The sequence below is a fragment of the Populus trichocarpa genome, chromosome 18, assembly GCF_000002775.5.
Source record: "Populus trichocarpa isolate Nisqually-1 chromosome 18, P.trichocarpa_v4.1, whole genome shotgun sequence".
Classification (NCBI taxonomy): Eukaryota; Viridiplantae; Streptophyta; class Magnoliopsida; order Malpighiales; family Salicaceae; genus Populus; species Populus trichocarpa.
The window spans coordinates 2,418,758-2,438,403 of NC_037302.2; the positions used below are offsets into that span (position 1 = coordinate 2,418,758).

The 19,646-nt window shown below is 34.1% G+C and overlaps 2 protein-coding genes across 2 annotated transcripts; one reads left to right on the forward strand and one right to left on the reverse strand.

Moving 5' to 3' along the window:
• The first annotated feature begins 4,474 nt into the window (after positions 1–4,474).
• Positions 4,475–11,864, forward strand: LOC7459004 (pleiotropic drug resistance protein 1). Its single transcript, XM_024589925.2, has 24 exons — positions 4,475–5,053; positions 5,167–5,287; positions 5,406–5,494; positions 5,577–5,661; positions 5,747–5,906; positions 5,996–6,072; positions 6,166–6,219; positions 6,317–6,407; positions 6,503–6,804; positions 6,902–7,183; positions 7,339–7,655; positions 7,736–7,896; positions 7,984–8,087; positions 8,208–8,364; positions 8,436–8,543; positions 8,635–8,795; positions 9,072–9,404; positions 9,560–9,850; positions 9,939–10,022; positions 10,109–10,242; positions 10,476–10,703; positions 10,803–10,974; positions 11,173–11,427; positions 11,516–11,864. The coding sequence occupies exons 1-24, from the start codon at positions 4,725–4,727 to the stop codon at positions 11,771–11,773; spliced, it is 4,353 nt and encodes a 1,450-aa protein (XP_024445693.1). The 5' UTR covers positions 4,475–4,724; the 3' UTR covers positions 11,774–11,864.
• Positions 11,865–12,493: 629 nt separating this feature from the next.
• On the reverse strand, positions 12,494–15,690 carry LOC7462968 (probable protein phosphatase 2C 22). The gene is made up of 4 exons (XM_002324236.4): positions 15,209–15,690; positions 14,511–14,717; positions 13,828–14,039; positions 12,494–13,368 (listed from the first exon to the last, which is right to left on the reverse strand). The coding sequence occupies exons 1-4, from the start codon at positions 15,359–15,361 to the stop codon at positions 12,798–12,800; spliced, it is 1,143 nt and encodes a 380-aa protein (XP_002324272.2). The 5' UTR covers positions 15,362–15,690; the 3' UTR covers positions 12,494–12,797.
• Between the last annotated feature and the right edge of the window lie 3,956 nt (positions 15,691–19,646).

Here is a 19,646-nt window from a genome sequence, read left to right on the forward strand (position 1 = left end):
GGATGACTGTTAAAAATATAGTTTGACTAAATAAATTTTCAAGACTTATTTTTCAAAAAAAAAATATTGATACAAAAATATATTGGATTAATCCAGTTAAATTTAGATTAACATGTCAAATCTGTAACCCGGGTCACAAAAATAGGTTGACCAAAAGAAAATAAATCAAATTAAATTATGAAATTCAATTCTCAATCAACACAATGTTGAATGATGAAATTAAAAAAATAATAATTAAAAAAGACAAGAAAATGACCCCGAGTTAACTCGGGTTAAATTGTCTATTCCGCAACTCGGGTAATTAGACCACAATAACTTTATAAAAAGCAAATTGAAAAAAATCATGATGCCTAATTTCAAATCAATCAAATATTAAAAGATAAAATTGAAAATAAATCAATAAAATATAAGACAAAAAAACTCAAGTTAATCTACAAAATCTGTAACTTGGGTTGTAAGACCGATTAAAAAAATCCAGCATTAAAAGATGAAATTAGAAAAAAAACTAAACATTAAAACAATAAAAAAAGAAAATAGCATTGAAGAAAACGATGCTTTATAATAGGAGAATAGTAAATTCCTCTTCTCATTTAGTTTTTGTTAACTAGATTAATAGTCGGTGCTTTGCCACAGGCCAAATCAATTTCTTTATAGCGTAAAAAATGATGCTAAAGCGTTGCCATTGTATTTTAAAGAATAAAAAACTCAACATAATAAAAAGAAAACTAAAAAAATAATGATCATCAAACCCTAGGAATTAAATTGTAGAATGATGAAATCAGGAAAAAAATCAGTGAAAAAAACAAAGCACCAACAAAACCAAGTGAGATTATCAAAACCCACGAGTAGTATCATGTGGACATGATAATACAATAGAAGAAAAAACATATGTATAAAAAAAAGTTTAATTTAAAAAAGAAACAAATTTTGAAAGACAAAATAAAAAAAAAAAACTTCTAAAAAAACATGAGCCACTTGGATATAGTTCTCACCTAAATCATGAGATAGGGATAACCTAATTGAAAAGAAAATTTAAAAAAATAATGAAGTTTATTTTTTAAAATGAACAACTTCAAAGGATGCAAATATGAAAGAAAACAACGTCAAACCGTGTTAACTTTTAAACCCATGACTTTAGGTAGTGTCTAAATTGGAAGCACTGTAATTGGAAAGCAACTATTTAAAAACTTGGCTCAACTTGACGGGTTGACCTGTGTTCCAGGTGACCCTTGGCTTAGATCGACCCGAGTTTCAAAAGAAATTAGAGGAGAATTGATCTAGTGTAATACAGTAAAAAACCTGGGTTGACCAATATTTCAGTTAACTCGAGGAAAATTGAATCAAAACAGGGTCAAGCCATGTTTATTATTTTCCTTTTTTTAAAAAAAATTGTATCATTTTGATTTTTTTATAAAACAAAAGGATCTAGTTGACCTAAGTTAGCTCAAACCAACCCACTTGATTTGTGACCCGATAATTGTCCAGGACTGACTATTAGATAGGGCCTAAAAACAATGTGAAAAATCAAGGAGACCAAATCCCAATAAATAAAATTTCGAATGATGAAAAAAATAAAGGATAAAAAAATAGCAATTAACAGAAGAAGAACCTTATTTGAAATTTTTTTTTGAAAAGATAAACTAAAATTTTGAATTTAAGGGTAAAACTGAAAAAAATCAAATTAAAAAATAAATTGAAAATAAAAAAATAAAAATCAAGAGAATGAGGAAAAAAAATTTAAAAAATAAAAAATCAAGATTATGAATCTAAGGATGAAATTGAAAATAAATTAAAATTTAATAAAAAAGCTCAAAACATTGAGGGTCAAACCTTAAATATATAAAAAATATTGATCTAAAGAGTAAAATTAAAAAGAAAAATTAAATTTATAAAAACATCCAAAACACAAAAACCAAAGAAAACCAATTTCCAACGATCCTAATGATGATAAATGAAGTTTTTACAAATAACTAAAGTCAACTCGATCCAACCTTCAGAATTTGTAACACGAATCATGAGGTCGGATCACAACGTAAAAAGAAAACTTGAAAAAAATAAAAATATAAAATTCTAAACCAATCAAAATAATTAAGGATAAACTTGAAAAAAAATTAAAAAAAAAGATTTTAAAAAATATAAATTTAAAAAGAAAGACAACCAAATTTGACACAAAAAATATAATCAAATTATAGGGGATGAAATTGAAAAATAATTTCAATTAAGAATAGGATAAGAACAACTAGAAATAACAATAAAAAGAATGAAGATCATATTTGATAAAAAAATAAAATGTCAAGTGATGACATCCAAAAACAAATTAATTCAATAAAGGATTTAAGAAAAAAAAAACATCACAGTTAAAAGAATAAAGATCAAATCTAATAAAAAAAAAACAAATTATAAAGTGATGAAATTAAAAAAAAAACATTAACTTAATAAATGATCTAAGACCAAATACATTGCAATTAAAAGAAAGAGAATCAAATATGATATAAAAATAAAGTATTGAAAAAAATAAATTAACTCAATAAATAATTTAAGACCAAAGACATTGTAATCAAAAGAATGAAGATCTAATTTAACTTAACAAACAAATAACTAGACTTTTTCGTTTTTTTGCAATAGTCAGCACAATTATAGGAGGAGAGAGAAAAAAAAAAGAGGAAGGGAATAACTCTTTGCCGAAGCTCATTTGCATGTCGTCGGAGAACACGCGCCTCACCACCATGACAAGGGTGGCGAGACGCATCAAACGCCGCCTCAGAAAGTGGAATTCAATGTTGTGTAAGGGCACGAGCGGAGCTCATTTATTGACACGTGCATAGCACGTGTTAGCCACTTTTTTTTATATATATATATATATATATATATCAAATCTCTCCTAATCACACATGAGAATTACAAAAAAATCATAGCAAAAAACCTAAAATGACCTTGCATCAATAGTAAAGAGAGCTTATTATTTAGGGATATTTAAGTAATTGACCTACATAAAAATATAAAAACCCCAAAAAACCCTTGACCCAAGGGAACAAATTTTCAAGGATCATTTAGTAATTATGCTGTAGAAAAAAAAACATGAAATTATTGATTAACACCCTTCTTTAATGTAATTATTAATAAACTTTATGAAAAAAGCTCTTATATCCCCTAAACTCAAGCTTGCCCACCAAAATTAGAATAGTAGTTTTATTATGGATTGTACTATGTATAATTCACGGTGAAACACGATGTGTTTTAGTTTTTCTGGTAATTAATAATAATAGTAATAATAAATCTTAGAATAGTTGTTTCCACGTTGCACATGCATCAGCTTGTCAAGGTTTGGTGGCCATCTGCAACTCTTGTCGGTCCATAATTAATTCTATCACTATTTTAAAGAATTTAATTTGTTGTAAAATTATTTAATAATAGGCATTGCATAGATCTTCAGGGGAATTTTTGAAGATGAATTGCAATACCACAGATTTATTAATATAAAATTTTAAGTAAATCGGTACATAAGAACTTTGAAACTCAGCCAATAATTAACTGTTAAGGAACCTTCAAAAGTGGGAAACATTATTTTAATTATTTTTCGAATCTTTTCATTTCATCTTCATTGATTTTACGAAAATTAAATTGGTTGCGGATTTCTAGAAAGATCTTGACTGTTCAAGATCATAAGGCAATCCATTGAGATTGAAAATAATTTATTAGCCCATTTCTCACCTAAACACATGCTCTTCAAGGGTAACTTGTACTTCAGATTTCTAAATTAACTCCAAGAAAGATAAGATGCTTAGAGATCCAATTTTAAATTGTTTCTATCTATTTTATTTTTATTGTTAAGTGTTAGAAATTTTGGAAATCTGTAGATAGGAGTTATTAAATTATTAATTAAGGTATTATATTGCATTGTTTTTTTTTTTTTTGTTATTAACGTGGGTGTTCGGGTCAGTTTGCGCGCACCTTATCTAATTCCATAAGCCTTGAAATTAACAAACATGTAAGTCTTCAGTTGTCATTATATTAACAAAGAAGGTTATTAAAACAATATTTTTCTAGGATCAAGAAAGCAATTAGCAATCTCTTGATTCATGATGACACCATCTCACTATATATATATATATATATATATATATATATATATATATATATATATATATATAAAAAAAGAAAAATCACACTAATTATAATAACAAGAAAATCCATTAAGAAATCGATGGTATAAATAATGTTGTTTTTACTCAATTTCTTCAAGAAATTTGAAGAAATAATAATAATAAAGAAATCCCTTTTTATCATAAGTAACATTATACATCAAAATATTATTCAATAGCTTATATTTCATAAATTAATTATATAATATGTGATGTTCTAACTCTCATATATATATATATATATATATATATATATATATATATATATATATATATATATATATATATATATAGAAAGTGCCATTTCTTGCATACAAAGCATCTTCAAATTATTAAAACTCACGTCAATTCTTCGACTGAAAGGACAGAGAAGACAGGCATCTTGTTGTCCCTACTCTCTCCACCATGAACACTTGAAATTGAGAAGACAGAGAGTGCCCATACCTTATGCCAAGCTACTGATCGAACTCCTTGAGTTATTACAAAGTTCGCGTGCCTTGTTTTTCTTGCATGAAAGTTGGAGAAACTTCAAAAGTTGTTCATGTTTGAATGATATTGGCAACATTTTGAAAGAGAAAAAGAATGGATGGTGGAGGTGATATATACAGAGTAAGCAGCGCACGTTTAAGCAGTTCTTCTAATATATGGAGGAATAGTACCTTGGACGTTTTTTCAAGGTCCTCTCGTGATGAAGATGATGAAGAAGCTCTAAAATGGGCTGCTATAGAAAAACTCCCTACTTGTTTACGTATGAGAAGAGGTATATTAACTGAAGAAGAAGGTCAAGCAAGAGAGATTGATATAGCAAGCCTTGGTTTGATAGAGAAAAGGAATTTAGTGGAGAGGCTAGTTAAAATTGCTGAAGAAGATAATGAGAGATTCTTGTTGAAGCTCAAAGAAAGGATTCACAGGTATTGGATCTTGAAACTTCAAATTCATCCCAGTTCCTGAAAGATTTTCTTTTTCTTTTTGATACATTGCTGCTTCTGTTTTTTTTTTCTCTAAACTGGTTTTGGAAACACAGAGTTGGACTGGATATACCAACAATTGAAGTCAGGTTTGAACATTTAAGTATCGAAGCAGAAGCTTATGTTGGGGGTAGAGCATTGCCTACGATTTTCAACTTCTCTGCTAATATGCTAGAGGTACAAAAGCTGCTATAGAAATCATGCTTGATTTGTTGTCTTTTTAACTCGGCTAAAATTTCCTCCAGTTTTGTGAATTGAATTCACTGATTGTCCTGTATTCTTCCTATCTCCGAAGGGGTTCTTGAGTTTCCTTCACATACTTCCAAGTAGAAAGCAACCATTTCCCATTCTTCATGATCTCAGTGGGATCATCAAGCCGCGAAGGTCAGTGAAAATATTAAGTTTGCAGTATATTTATATAGAGAATGCTGCAAAATGGTTGGTTTCTCATATTCAAGTTTTGCAGAATGACACTACTTTTAGGCCCTCCTAGCTCAGGCAAGACCACATTACTATTGGCGTTGGCTGGAAAACTTGGTAAAGATTTGAAAGTAAGGAGTCACGGATTTTCGGTATTTGTTTTTAAGAAATTGTTTTTTGCCTTGTGATCTGACCTTGATATTTGTGAAATTTCAGAGTTCAGGAAGCGTTACTTACAATGGACATGGGATGGCAGAGTTCGTACCACAGAGGACATCAGCTTACATAAGTCAATATGATCTTCATATAGGAGAAATGACTGTGAGAGAAACACTGTCTTTCTCTGCAAGATGTCAGGGGGTTGGACCACGTTATGGTCAGTAAAACACCATTGTTTCAGCATAGCAATTGTTTAATCAATAAAGGATTTGATTTGAATTACTGTGGGATTGTGAAATTATGCAGAGATGTTAACTGAATTATCAAGGAGGGAGAGGGAAGCAAATATCAAACCAGATCCTGACATTGATATTTTCATGAAGGTGAGGATGGACTGCAATAGAATTGAGTCCATAATCATAGTGAGAAAAGTGTTTTCATCATTAAAATATGCCCTAAACATTTGGATTCTACAGGCAGCAGCTCTAGAAGGGCAGGAGACTACTGTAACAACAGATTATATTCTCAAGGTACTGGATGCAAATCTAACTAGGCCAGGGAGTTGCAGGATTACACAAAGATACACATATGGATATAACTAATCCTTCTGCTTCTACAAATCAACAGATTTTAGGACTTGATATATGTGCTGATACCATGGTGGGTGACGAAATGATACGAGGCATCTCTGGCGGACAAAAGAAGCGACTCACAACAGGTTAAACATAAGGCAACTTTTTGTTATTGTTGGGAGTAATTTCTTATGAGCATAAACCAGAACTGGGTGTTTTCTGGTCTATCTATGTGATGTAGGTGAGATGCTAGTTGGACCAGCAAGAGCACTTTTCATGGATGAGATATCAACTGGTTTGGACAGCTCAACAACATTCCAAATAGCGAACTCACTCAGGCAAACAACACACATTCTCAATGGAACTACTTTCATCTCTCTTCTTCAACCAGCACCAGAAACTTATGATCTTTTCGATGACATAATTCTGCTGTCGGAAGGACTGATTATTTACCAAGGTCCACGCGAAAATGTTCTTGAATTCTTTGAATCATTGGGCTTTAAATGTCCGGAGAGGAAAGGAGTTGCTGACTTCTTACAAGAAGTAATTCTAGCCATAACTTCAAATGACATATTTCCCTTACAGATCTTGGAACAGCTTTGAGCTTGTTTATAAACTTTTTTCTGGTGATATCAAATAGGTGACATCAAGGAAAGATCAAGAGCAGTACTGGGCATGTAGAGATCAGCCTTACAGCTTTGTTTCAGCCAAGGAATTTTCTGAAGCATTCCAATCATTTCATATTGGCCGAAAACTAGGTGATGAACTTGCTACACCATTTGACAAGTCCAAAAGCCACCCTGCTGCTCTAACAACTGAGAAGTATGGTGTCAGCAAGAAGGAACTCTTGAAAGCTTGCATTTCAAGAGAATTTTTGCTCATGAAAAGGAACTCATTTGTCTACATTTTCAAATTCACACAAGTGAGGATTCTTTTTCTTGTTTTCAGAAATCGTAGCCATTCCATTCATAAGATCAAATTCTGTGCTCTCAAGGATTTGCATATGTTCAAAACTAGAATAAACTTCAAGCGCTTCATTGTTGTGACAATAATAACTTGTTCTTCCTTCATTTTCAGCTTATTATCTTAGCTTCCATAACAATGACTATATTTCTAAGAACGGAGATGCATCGCAACACAATAGTGGATGGTGGGATTTATCTCGGCGCTCTTTTCTTCGCTATCATTGTCATCATGTTCAATGGCTTCTCAGAGCTTGCCATGACCATCATGAAGCTTCCTATTTTTTACAAGCAAAGAGACCTTCTCTTCTATCCTCCCTGGGCATATGCCATACCTACATGGATTCTCAAGATCCCAATCACGTTTGTAGAAGTTGCCATATGGACGATCATGACATATTATGTTATAGGCTTTGATCCAAACATTGGAAGGTGAGAAAATGGAACTTGTCAATGAATATGTTTTCTAGTCCCTTGGACTTCCAGAATTTGCTGAAAGCTCTTCATGGCAGGTTTTTCAAGCAGTACTTGATATTTGTGTTGGCTAACCAGATGTCATCTGGGCTGTTCCGAATGACGGGAGCACTAGGAAGGAACATAATTGTAGCAAATACATTTGGTTCATTTGCATTCCTTGCAGTACTAGTTTTGGGAGGATTCATCTTATCAAGAGGTGGCTTGGATACATTTACTCTTATTTATTTTGTTAAGTGTGATGAGATTAAATTCTGATTGTGAACCCAATATTCTTTTGCATTAGATAATGTGAAGCCATGGTGGATATGGGGCTACTGGGTCTCGCCGTTAATGTATGTGCAGAATGCGGCGTCTGTCAATGAATTTCTTGGGCATAGTTGGAGACATGTAAGAAGCTTCATGTTCTTGAACTCTGATGACAGGAAAACACACACACGCACATTGAAGACTCGAAGAAAATGCTTCAGCTAATACTAATACTAATAATTGGAAATATCCGTGCCACAGATTCCTCCTAATTCAACAGAGTCATTAGGAGTTGTTGTCTTGAAGTCTCGCGGAATTTTCCCAGAAGCACATTGGTATTGGATTGGAATAGGAGCTTTGATAGGATATACCTTGCTGTTCAACTTCCTTTTCACCTTGGCTCTAAAATATCTCAACCGTGAGTATCTACATTTACATGTTCAGTTTTGAAAGTTGAGCCCACCATTCTGATGATTGAATTGATTGCAGCATTCGGGAAGCCCCAGGCAATGTTATCAAAAGAGGCCTTGGCTGAGAGAAATGCTAACAGAACTGGAGAGTTGATTGAACTATCAACAAGAGGAAAGAGCTCTTCAGGTAGGTCAATAGACTAACCTATATAGATAGTTGCTTCTTTTCTATCTTGTATGAAGGAAGCTCGAAGTTAAACCTTCTGAATACATTGCAGTAAGAGGGATTGACAGCAGACGAAGTTCCTCAGCCAGGCCACCATCTTTAAGAATGCATAGCTTTGGTGATGCCAGTCAAAATAAGCGAGGAATGGTTCTCCCTTTTCAACCCCTTTCTATCACTTTCGATGAGATCAGATATTCGGTAGACATGCCACAGGTACCTTAAGGCTCTTTAATTATGAAGTACAACGTAGATATCAGCAACCTTAAAGAGCAAATGAAAATGCTGAACTTTCTGGGAGTTAATGACATTATGGATGAATTAATTTGCTATGTAATTCTCCCGATGTCATTACGTAAAGAATTTCTGAATCTGTAGGAAGTCTCTAAATTTCAAAATAGTTATTGAGTTCTGGTATTATATTTGCTCTTTTGCAACCATTCTATTGAAGTGCTGAAGGTGTGCATCCTGACTTTTGTGCCAATCTTGCAGGAAATGAAGGCTCAAGGAATTCTTGAGGATCGTCTGGAACTTTTGAAGGGTGTCAGTGGTGCTTTCAGGCCGGGAGTCCTAACAGCTCTAATGGGTGTTAGTGGTGCTGGAAAGACCACTCTAATGGATGTGTTATCTGGAAGAAAAACCGGTGGTTATATTGAAGGAAGAATCTCTATATCAGGGTATCCAAAAAACCAACAAACATTTGCTCGGATTTCAGGATACTGTGAACAAATGGATATCCATTCCCCTCATGTTACTGTCTATGAATCCTTGGTTTATTCTGCATGGCTTCGACTTTCCCCCGATGTCGATTCAGAGACAAGAAAGGTACATTTCATTCTTTTTCTTATTTTTATTGTAGAACACGGAGGGAGGGATGAACGAAAAGGCATCCAAAATCAAGGATGCAGCACGATACTACAACTTTTCTGTTTTCTTCAGCCATCAGGTTAATGACTCTAAATTCAATCAATGTGTTGCAGATGTTCATTGAGGAAGTCGTGGAGCTTGTGGAGTTAAACCCTTTAAGAGAAGCGCTTGTTGGATTGCCTGGTGTGAATGGTCTCTCTACCGAGCAGCGCAAGAGGTTGACAATTGCAGTTGAGCTTGTTGCTAATCCATCCATAATTTTCATGGATGAGCCAACCTCTGGCCTTGATGCCAGGGCAGCAGCCATAGTTATGAGAACAGTGAGGAACACGGTGGATACTGGGAGAACTGTAGTGTGCACAATACACCAGCCAAGCATAGACATATTCGATGCTTTTGATGAGGTGAGACATATTTCTCACTCTAATGGAACTATCAAACGAGTTTCTGTCATCTTTTTAGATGCTCTAATCCGTTATTTTCACATTGTAGCTATTTTTGTTGAAACGGGGAGGTGAGGAAATTTATGTTGGTCCAGTAGGCCGCCATGCTTGCCATCTAATCAAGTATCTTGAGGTTAGGATAATTTGCTTGATACAGAAGATACTCGAATCTTACCTTGTTGCTAAAATGCTGACATTGAGGACTTGAACTTTACCAAGGAAATTGAGGGAGTTCCAAAGATTAAGGATGGTCACAATCCTGCAACTTGGATGTTGGAGGTTACTTCAGCAGCACAAGAAGCTCTTCTCGGGGTTGACTTCACTGATATCTACAAGAATTCAGAACTATTCAGGTCAGACCGCCTCACATTTCCTTTATTTATAAAAAAATAAAAATAAAAAATAAAAATAGGAGAGGGTGGAAAAATGAAAGAGAACTTTATGGACCGTGTTTATATTTTGAGTTGAAAACTGCTATAATTGGAAATGTATTTAAAGAAAAAGAGGTGAAGCTTCATAAGAATCTATCATTTTCTGATGCACACAATGTTACAAGGTTACTGACAATTTTCAGTGAATTATTCAGGAGAAACAAAGCATTGATCAAGGAACTAAGCTCTCCACCGCCGGGTTCAAACGATCTTTACTTCCCTACTCAGTATTCGCATTCCTTCTTCACCCAGTGTATGGCTTGCCTATGGAAGCAGCACTGGTCATATTGGCGCAACCCGCCATACACTGCAGTCAGACTGTTATTCACAACATTCATAGCTTTAATGTTTGGGACAATATTTTGGGACATGGGCTCCAAAAGGTACATAGAAGTGCAGCATATTCTTTACACAAGGGCTAACCCCCCCCCCCCCCCCCCCTCTTTTGCTCTCTAACATAAATGAAATGTTCTGAACTGCAGAAGGAACAGACAAGATATCTTTAATTCGATGGGTTCTATGTACGCCGCTGTTCTTTTCATAGGGGTACAGAATGCTACATCAGTGCAGCCAGTTGTTGCTATTGAGAGAACAGTATTTTACAGAGAAAGAGCAGCAGGAATGTATTCTGCATTGCCATATGCCTTTGCACAGGTAAATTGATTTTGTTAATCAGCCTTTTTGTCTTCGTGGAAAGGAATTGATTAATTCATCAATGCATTATCCATCTGTCAAGATTTAAGGTATATAAATACAGGAAACATGCAGAAGAGACTGCTTGATGCTTGTTTTGAGATTCCAGGAAAATCAACCGCAAGGTTCCCTCACCTAATCATTTGTTTTTCTATGCAGGTTATGATTGAAATCCCATACGTTTTAGTTCAGACTCTCATATATGGAGTTATAGTGTACACCATGATTGGTTTTGATTGGACAGTTAGCAAGTTCTTTTGGTACATCTTCTTCATGTACTTCACTTTATTATACATGACTTTCTATGGCATGATGACTGTCGCCGTCACGCCAAACCACAATGTTGCTGCTATAGTTTCATCTGCTTTCTACGCAATATGGAATCTTTTCTCGGGATTCATTGTTCCTCGAACGGTAACTTACCCTCCTTTGTGTTTCTATACCACCTAATCTAAATAAAAAACAGACCAGGACTAAGATGATTAACTCTTGTTTCTGACAGAGGATTCCTATCTGGTGGAGATGGTACTTCTGGGCATGTCCGATCTCTTGGACCCTCTATGGATTGATTGCTTCGCAATATGGAGACATCAAGGATAAACTAGAGGGTGATGAAACAGTAGAAGATTTCGTGAGGAATTATTTCGGTTTTCGGCACGACTTTGTTGGAACTTGTGCAATCGTAATTGTTGGGATCTGTGTGCTATTTGCATTCACCTTTGCATTCTCCATTAGAGCATTTAACTTCCAGAGAAGATGAGATTTTTTTCTGCTTTTCTACATAGATAAATGTATAAAGCAATCAGAAATTTATCATTGCTTCAAGTTCTATTGATCATAATTTTTGCTCATGTTGGAAATGTGGTTTGTGTCTGCGCGCGCGCGAAAGCAGATCCATGCCAAACCTGTCTAAAAGGTTATGTCTATGAAAGAAAGAAAAATAAAATGGGAAACAATAGTTTTTTGCCATACATAGTGTTAGTTTCAAAACATTCACTTCTTTGGCCCATCTTCTTTTCCTAACATGGTAGGGGTCCTCTCTGAGTCTGAGGGGACTTTTCAAGGCTCAAGTCGTAGTATTTATGAGGTAATCAATTTAGCATTTAAAGGTGTTGAGGATGGAAGAAAGTGTGTGAGAGGACCTAGGACTGGTGCCTGGTGGTTGTGATCATCTCCTAAATTTAGTAAAAGCTCAAATTCATGACCTTACAACAACTGCTCGCAGAGATCATCCTTGCAAGATCTTATGTCCTGAATTTTAGCCCTATATGACTTTGCTTGAACTATAAACTTCCTTGTTTAAACATGTTTATGCTTGGACAATAAAACCTTGCTACATCTAGTTAAGTACATGTTCAGAATAAATGCATTCATGCTTGCAATCACCAGCAACAAAGTGAAAATGTTCAATTCCATACCAAACATTCTAGACTCGAGAGGACGAGTGAGAGGGGGAGGGAGAGAGAGATGGAACCCACCATTATAACAAAATCAAACACCCAAACCACAACACTCTAGTAAATGCTCCAAGTATTGATGAACAAGTTTAATACCGCACAACAAACCATCTTCACAAAAAATTAACTGTCTAGATCAGGCCAAACAAAAGGCTGAAACAAGATGAACTTCTAACCGAGCAACAAACCGCCAAGATGAACTTCTAACCGAGCAACAAACCGCCGCATATGTTACAATTGGAACTCAATTCTCTCAATATCTAGAACTACAGCTAAAACTCTAAATTAGAAAAAGAAGGAAAGAAAGAGAAGGAACATGTTACTGCCTCATTTTGCCAAGTCATCCAAGAAGCTCTGCAACTCCCTCAAACCCTCGGCAGATATGCTCCTGTGCACCCTTGGACGTGGGGCAACCAAGTTTCGGGGAGGCTCAGACTGGAAGCAAACCACGATAACAGCTAAATTATCCCCACTCTTCCTCTTCAAGGCTTCATCAACTAGATCTTTGCTACACATGACTGGGTCATTGTGCTCTTGAAGCCTCCGCCTAGCAAAATCCACAGCATTTTGGCTCCTGAACACATCCCAAATCCCATCACAGCCTATAATGAGGAATTCATCTTCCTCAGTCAATTGCCTAGTCATAAGCTCAGGCTCTGCACTTAGTGGTCCACCATCACTGCCATTACCTTTCAGTCCTTCCATGTGCCAGTCTCCCAAAGCACGAGCCACATTGAGTAGTCCATTGAGATAACCATCATAAATGTAGCCCCCAGATGCCTCGATGCGCTTCCTTTCTTTGCTGCACATTGGTTTATGATCATTAGACATGTCAATGGCATTGCCACGGCGGCATAGAACTGCCCGACAATCTCCAGCATTTGCCACAACTAACAACCTGTCATCAGAAATAAATAGCATATTAAGTAGTCGAAAACTCAGTCGTCACAACCCAACTTTAAGAGAAAAACCACAGACCCTGCCTTAATGGCTCTTATGGGTGCATTTCGAGATATGACCTAAGGGCAAGCATTACCATCATTTAGCTGCAGCCTTTTTATTTCCTTGAATAAACTCATATTATCAGCCTCCCTAAGAAATATCCAGATGGAGGCTTGCCTTTGAATATAGAATGTGGTTCAACCTATTTCAGGTTCATAAAAAGCCCAACTATAGCTTGGATAGCTCATATCTACCTTTGTTTCTTAACTCAACAGTACTGTAATTGGTGAAACTAAGCACCAGGGATAAAGATTCTTAATAATCTATAACTAATAAAATATACCACAGCCTAGTTTGGTGAGCATTAAATGCTCCAAGAAGAGCTGAGTCGGTTGGTGGATGGATAAAAGCTAACCTCCCAACAACAAGAGCTGCTAGTGCAGTGGTTCCAGAAGCAAGGGCTGCATCCAGGGAGCAAGCCTTCTCAAAAGCAGAGTCGGTTTGCAGAAATGCAGAAGCAACAACCCTCTCAACCTCCATGGGGAAGTCTTCATCCTCAGCAATGAATCTTGGCAAATGGTAGCTTGCAAAGTCAGCAGCATGCTTTCCTCCATGTCCATCAAACACCTAACCATCAAAAACAGAACTGACTTCAACTAATACTTGTCATCACGATAGCTGATATCAATGCTATAACCAGCAACGCACTCGCGATCAACCATACATAAAACATATTTTTTTCCCATAGCCATAATCACAAAAAAGATGCTTTCAACTATGGTTCGAACCAGCAGAATTGAAGAAAACGTAAAGCTATTGCGTTTCTTGAATATCAAGCAAAAACAAAAAGGCTATATTTTTCAAGGCCTCAAGTTTTGCCTAACAGCCTGCTATTCACTTAACTGAAATGATTTTATGGTGTGAATTGCATATTTTAAGAATTTTGATACGAGAAAATTTATAAATAAACAAAAAGGGCCAATGCTTCAAGGAAATCACAAATATCTCGCACATCATTTTAACCACAGAACAGCCAACAGTTTCTTGAATGTCCCACACAAGGAATCATATGAGGAATTAAGAGAAAGAAACTAGTACCCCATAAAAGGAATTGGGCCCATCAATAGCATTCTTGAGTCCATAATCACTCATAAAATTGTCAGCACATAAAAACACATCTTCCATACTTGAGCGAAAGCCAATATCCGCCCATGCACCAGAACGGATAATTGGAATGAAATCCGCATCATGATTTTCTGCACCAAGCTGAGGTTTAACAGAGATATCCAACGTCTTTGTCTTCACCTGCACAAAAATCAGGTCAAAATCTCAGCAACAAGAACTGTAGATCACCAGTGCTTACATAATTTAATAAAAATTAAACTTGACCTGATTTTTGTGCTTACATAATTTAATAAAAGTTAAACCATGGATGAGATGTTTAATCAAAATTAGCATTACTCCTCGGAAAACATTCTCATTAAATCACTAACAACTTCCTTGTCAAGGAGTCCACTTCAAAGAGTCAATAATTACAAATATATTACATAGTGATATTAAAAGAACAACACAAGCTAGAAAGAAAGAAAAACAAGATCAAACGTAACAAACCAATTCAACCCAATCAAAAGTCAAACTTGAATTTCTCGAACAACAAAGAACGCACAACACATAGAAATCCAACTAAAAAAACCCATTAAAATCACAGAAACATAAAGAAAACCAAAACCCAATTTCTTTAACCACGAAATAAAAAAAACCCAGATGCCAAAAAGGTGTAAAATTTAGAAACTTACAAGAGACTTGTGACGAACCAGAGTCTTCTTACAGTTAACAGGCACACGATCAATGCTAAAACACTGTCTGCACGACGTCGTAGTGGTAGAAGCAGAGAGAGGTATCGGTGGTCTACTACTATTTTCACTAGAATTCCCATTATTTCCTTCCATTTTTTCACATTCCTAACAAAACCCACCGCCAGTAAAAACAAGGGACCAAAAGTGTGACTCGCTGAGTTCAGTTAATTGAGCGGTGACTCACTGAGTCCATTCGGGTAGAAATCGAGTGTTGGAGGTAGAAAGATTTGAACTTTTTTCAAGAATGCTAGTGGCGGAGAGGGCAGTTCGGGGATTTCTTAGAGTTAGGGTTTCAGATTAGAGAAAGGGAGAGAAATTAGGGTTTCAAGAGACGCAGCTTTAGTGATCCAGAGAGAGAGAGAGTTTTAAAAACGAAGGTGCTGTGTTTTCTTTCGTTGTAGAAGCCTGGAGGCGAGAGTTATAACTGGTTTGATTTAGAAGTTTGAACGGTGACGACGTCGTTTTTAGTCATATTTGGTGGTCTGGTTTTCTTTGTCAAATCAATTATTATATTATTTTGTTGTTAAATGGTATTTTTGAGTCAGCTTGTCTTCGTATTTTCCTGACTTTACCGTTCCATCTAATAAAATATTTGTTTTATGACAGAGGGTGTTTTTGTTAAGGGGTTGAAGTTGTTTTTTTTTTATAAAAATATATATATATATATATTTTTAAATATATTTTATTTAGAATTATTTTTTTATATTTTTGAGTTATTTTAACATGGTGGTGTTAAAAATAATATTTTTAAAATAAAAAAATTATTTTAATATATTTTTAAACAAAAAATACTTAAAAAAATAATTGTTATTACACTCTAATTACCCTTAATTTTTTTTTCATGTTAAAACCAGATTTATCTTATTTAAAATATCACCATTCAAACTAAATTAATAAAAAAACACTAAATTAAAAAGACCTCCTAGCATCAAATAAAAAAAAAACACACACATGATTGGATCTTGGATTGTCTCCGATAACATGTATAGGCCAGGGAGGAAGAATGCCTGTTCCAGCTAGTAGAAGATATGGGGAAATGGAATTGAAATGATGGTGTCCTTTTCCGGTGGTTGTGTAGACCTTTTAACGGTGAATCTTGAGCTTATTGTATTTTTTTTATATGGACCGACATTTAACCATATTTGGGGTCCCAATGTGATCGGCATGTGAGAACACTTGATCATTGCGATTGCTTCTTTTGAAGATAAAAGATTCTGTCTGGGACTGGTTATGTGCATGTTGCTCCATAAGTCAACCTTGTGGATGATGATTTTTCTCTCTCTTTTGGGTGAGAAAAAAGAGAGGATAGGGAAATCAGGATTTGGACAGGCGAGCGGGCGAGCGAGCATGTTAGGTCGGCATTTATTACGACAGAGAAAATGGGGGAGGCGATGCCACTCAGTGCACATGTGTACTCCTCCTCGCTTCCTCAAATTTCAATGTGGATTTAAGCAGGTAAGAAACTGGGAGGAGGAGGAATAGGGTGGAAATGGCATTGAAAATATATGATGGTTTTAAAGTTTTTTTATTTTTTATTTTGGGTTTGGAAAAAAAATCTTGTCAAATTATAATAGAAAAGAAAAAAAGTTTTGATTGATATTAATTTCGACCATTAAAATAGTTGATTTTAGTGCCAATGAGTTTTATTCAATAAGAAAAATTTTACTGGGATGTTCTTTGACATTACCGTTCCTTAAGATAGTAGATCTAAGCTCAAGAAATATTTTTTATTCAGGTTGATTATGGGTTTTTGAACTAATTTTTGGATTGTTTGAGGTTATAAATAGGTTTATTAAGGTTTTTAAGATGTTTTCTAGATTTTTTGGATAAAAAAAAGAGGTTGAAAATAAAAATCTTGGAAAAAATAAATCATTGCCCGGATCTTTCAACGATCCTCTGTTTATTGGATTCTAAGGCTCTAGACGACATGTTTGGCATGCTTTGTTTTTTTGTTTTTTTAATGTTTTTTTGTTACCTATATTTTACACTCTAGCTTTTTTTTTGTTATTTCATACATTTTAGTCCTTGAATTTTTTTTTAAATTTTTTTTTGTTACTCCATGATATTTTTTTTAATTTAACTTAAAATAAATATAAAAAACCTCCTTGTGTTATTTAACTTAGAAAAATTAGGCCTATTTTTTCTATCTTTATGTCACGTGTTTGTTATGGTTGTTCTTTTTTATTTTTTAAAAATAATTATTTTATAATTAAATGAAAACTAATCTCATGGATAAAAGATTATTAAATCTAGTGAGATGCACAATCTAAGTTACGAGTTTCGTTTGTTAACTTGGGTTCATTCAAGTTTTTTTAATTAAATATTGATTTTTTTACTAATTTTATTCTTCATAATTGAGTTAATTGGACATTAAGCTTCCTATTTGTTTCGATTTGCTTTTTGTAAAACTATCATGATCTCATGATCCGATCCGTGAGTTTCGCTGATTAACCTGAGTTAATCCAAGTTGGTTCAATATATTATCGTTTTAATATTTAAAAATGTATTGTTAAGTGTGTTACCATCTCAAAATTCTTAAAAACATGTAGTCCAATATGCAATAAATTTTGAATTCATTGTTAAAAAATATATATATTTTTAATCACATTAGCAATGTCTAAATATTTTTTTAGCATTTGTTTTTTTTATTTGACCCGTGACATAACACAAACTAGTGATCTAGTTAGACCTAACCTTGATTTGTTAAGAAATGAAATAAGTAGGTATACTTAAGTGACATTCATTTGTCACTAACTATTCAACAAAACATGTGAATTGAGGAATATAACTCGGGTTATCCCGCCAAACCCGTAACCCAAGTCATGAGATTAGAATAACTCTATAGAAAATAAAACAATAAAAATCACAAAGCCTATTTCTTTTTAAAAAACTACTGTCAACTCACATTAACTTTTCAAACTTGTGACCCCAATCATTAAATCAGAAACACTCTATCTGGAAAAACCATGACACCCAATTCCAATCATTCAAATGTTGAAGGATGAAATTGAAAAAAGAATATTAATTATACAAAAGGATTAAAAATAAAAAAATAGTAATTAAAAGAATGAGGATCAAATTTAAAGTACAAAATTAGTTTTTTCTTTGATTAAAGGATGAAATCGAAAAGAAAATTCAATTTAACAAAACGACAAAAAAATAGTCAAAAGAATAAGGATCAGAATTGAAATAAGAAATAAAAATAAATATTTTATTTAGGGGTGAAATTGAAAAGAAAAATCAATTCAACAAAAGACCTAAAAAATCAAAAGAATGAGGACCAAATTCAAAAAATAATATGACAAATTGAGATGGAAGGATGAAATTGAAAACAAATAGAATTTCTACAAAAGAGCCAAGAAACAAAACTAGAAATCAAAAGAATAAGGATTGAAGTTGAAATATCAATAATAAAAATGGTTAAATTATAATTTTTTTTAAGGAGGAGAGAGAAAAGAAGGGAGGGAAAAAAAAGCTCGTCGACAACAAACCACCTCACTACTACCAACATATGCCACACTAACAGAAAAAAAAAAAAACAAAGCTACACTTCCAATAACATGGCGGAAGGTGAATTTTTGCCACCAGAAGCCACTATCCAAAGTGCACGAATGCCTCCCAAGCATTGACGCTTGTTCCACAAGCGCCTACACTTTCTTCCATTTAAATAATATTTAATCTATGTAAAAAGATCAAATTTCTCTTCATAAAATCGGTAATAACAAGAAAAAAACATGGTGAAAAGACCAAAAAGCCCTTACATGAATGTTTTAATTTTTTTTCTATAAAGGTAAAGTTATCATTTTATTGTATTTAAAAAAGTAAAAGACATAAATACTCTCAATATGAGAACATTTAATTTTTTTTTAAAAAAAACATTATTACCCTATTCTAGTAAAGAATACAAATATCTATATCCACAGTATTTTCAATGCTAAAATTAGCTTTAGTTAACTAGATGTTCGTCTTCTCGTGAAATCTTGCATGTTCATGGCCAATACAATCAATGGATTTTTGGACCCATTCTGAGCTGGGCTTCAATTGGACCTAATATTTATCAGCCGTTGAACTTAGACTAGCGACCTTATCAGTGGGCCCTGTTTTGGTGTTTGAAAATGCTAAGCCCATGGAAGAATTTTTCCAGCACATGCCAGTTAAGCGAGCCCTGATTCCCGAAATAAAAAACGGTCATTCTCAACACTGTACCACACTGTACCGTATTAAAAAACGCTGCTGAAACTTTATTTTAAAAAGTTTTCTTTTTCACTTATCATTAATTTTTTTATGTTTTAAAATGTTTTGATACGTTGATATTAAAAATAATTTTTTTAAAATATAAAAAATATTATTTTAATGAATTTTCAAGGCTGGCTTGAGT

Excerpts from the sequence above, each read along its gene's own strand:
- LOC7462968 (XM_002324236.4), bottom strand. The coding sequence starts at position 15,361 with ATGGAAGGAAATAATGGGAATTCTAGTGAAAATAGTAGTAGACCACCG. Across the intron at positions 14,718-15,208 it reads TGGTTCGTCACAAGTCTCTT|GTGAAGACAAAGACGTTGGA; the intron begins GTAAGTTTCTAA and ends ATTTTTGTGCAG. Across the intron at positions 13,369-13,827 it reads GCAGCTCTTGTTGTTGGGAG|GTTGTTAGTTGTGGCAAATG; the intron begins GTTAGCTTTTAT and ends TTCTGATGACAG.
- LOC7459004 (XM_024589925.2), top strand. The coding sequence starts at position 4,725 with ATGGATGGTGGAGGTGATATATACAGAGTAAGCAGCGCACGTTTAAGC. Across the intron at positions 5,495-5,576 it reads GGGATCATCAAGCCGCGAAG|AATGACACTACTTTTAGGCC; the intron begins GTCAGTGAAAAT and ends CAAGTTTTGCAG. Across the intron at positions 7,184-7,338 it reads ACATTTTCAAATTCACACAA|CTTATTATCTTAGCTTCCAT; the intron begins GTGAGGATTCTT and ends CTTCATTTTCAG.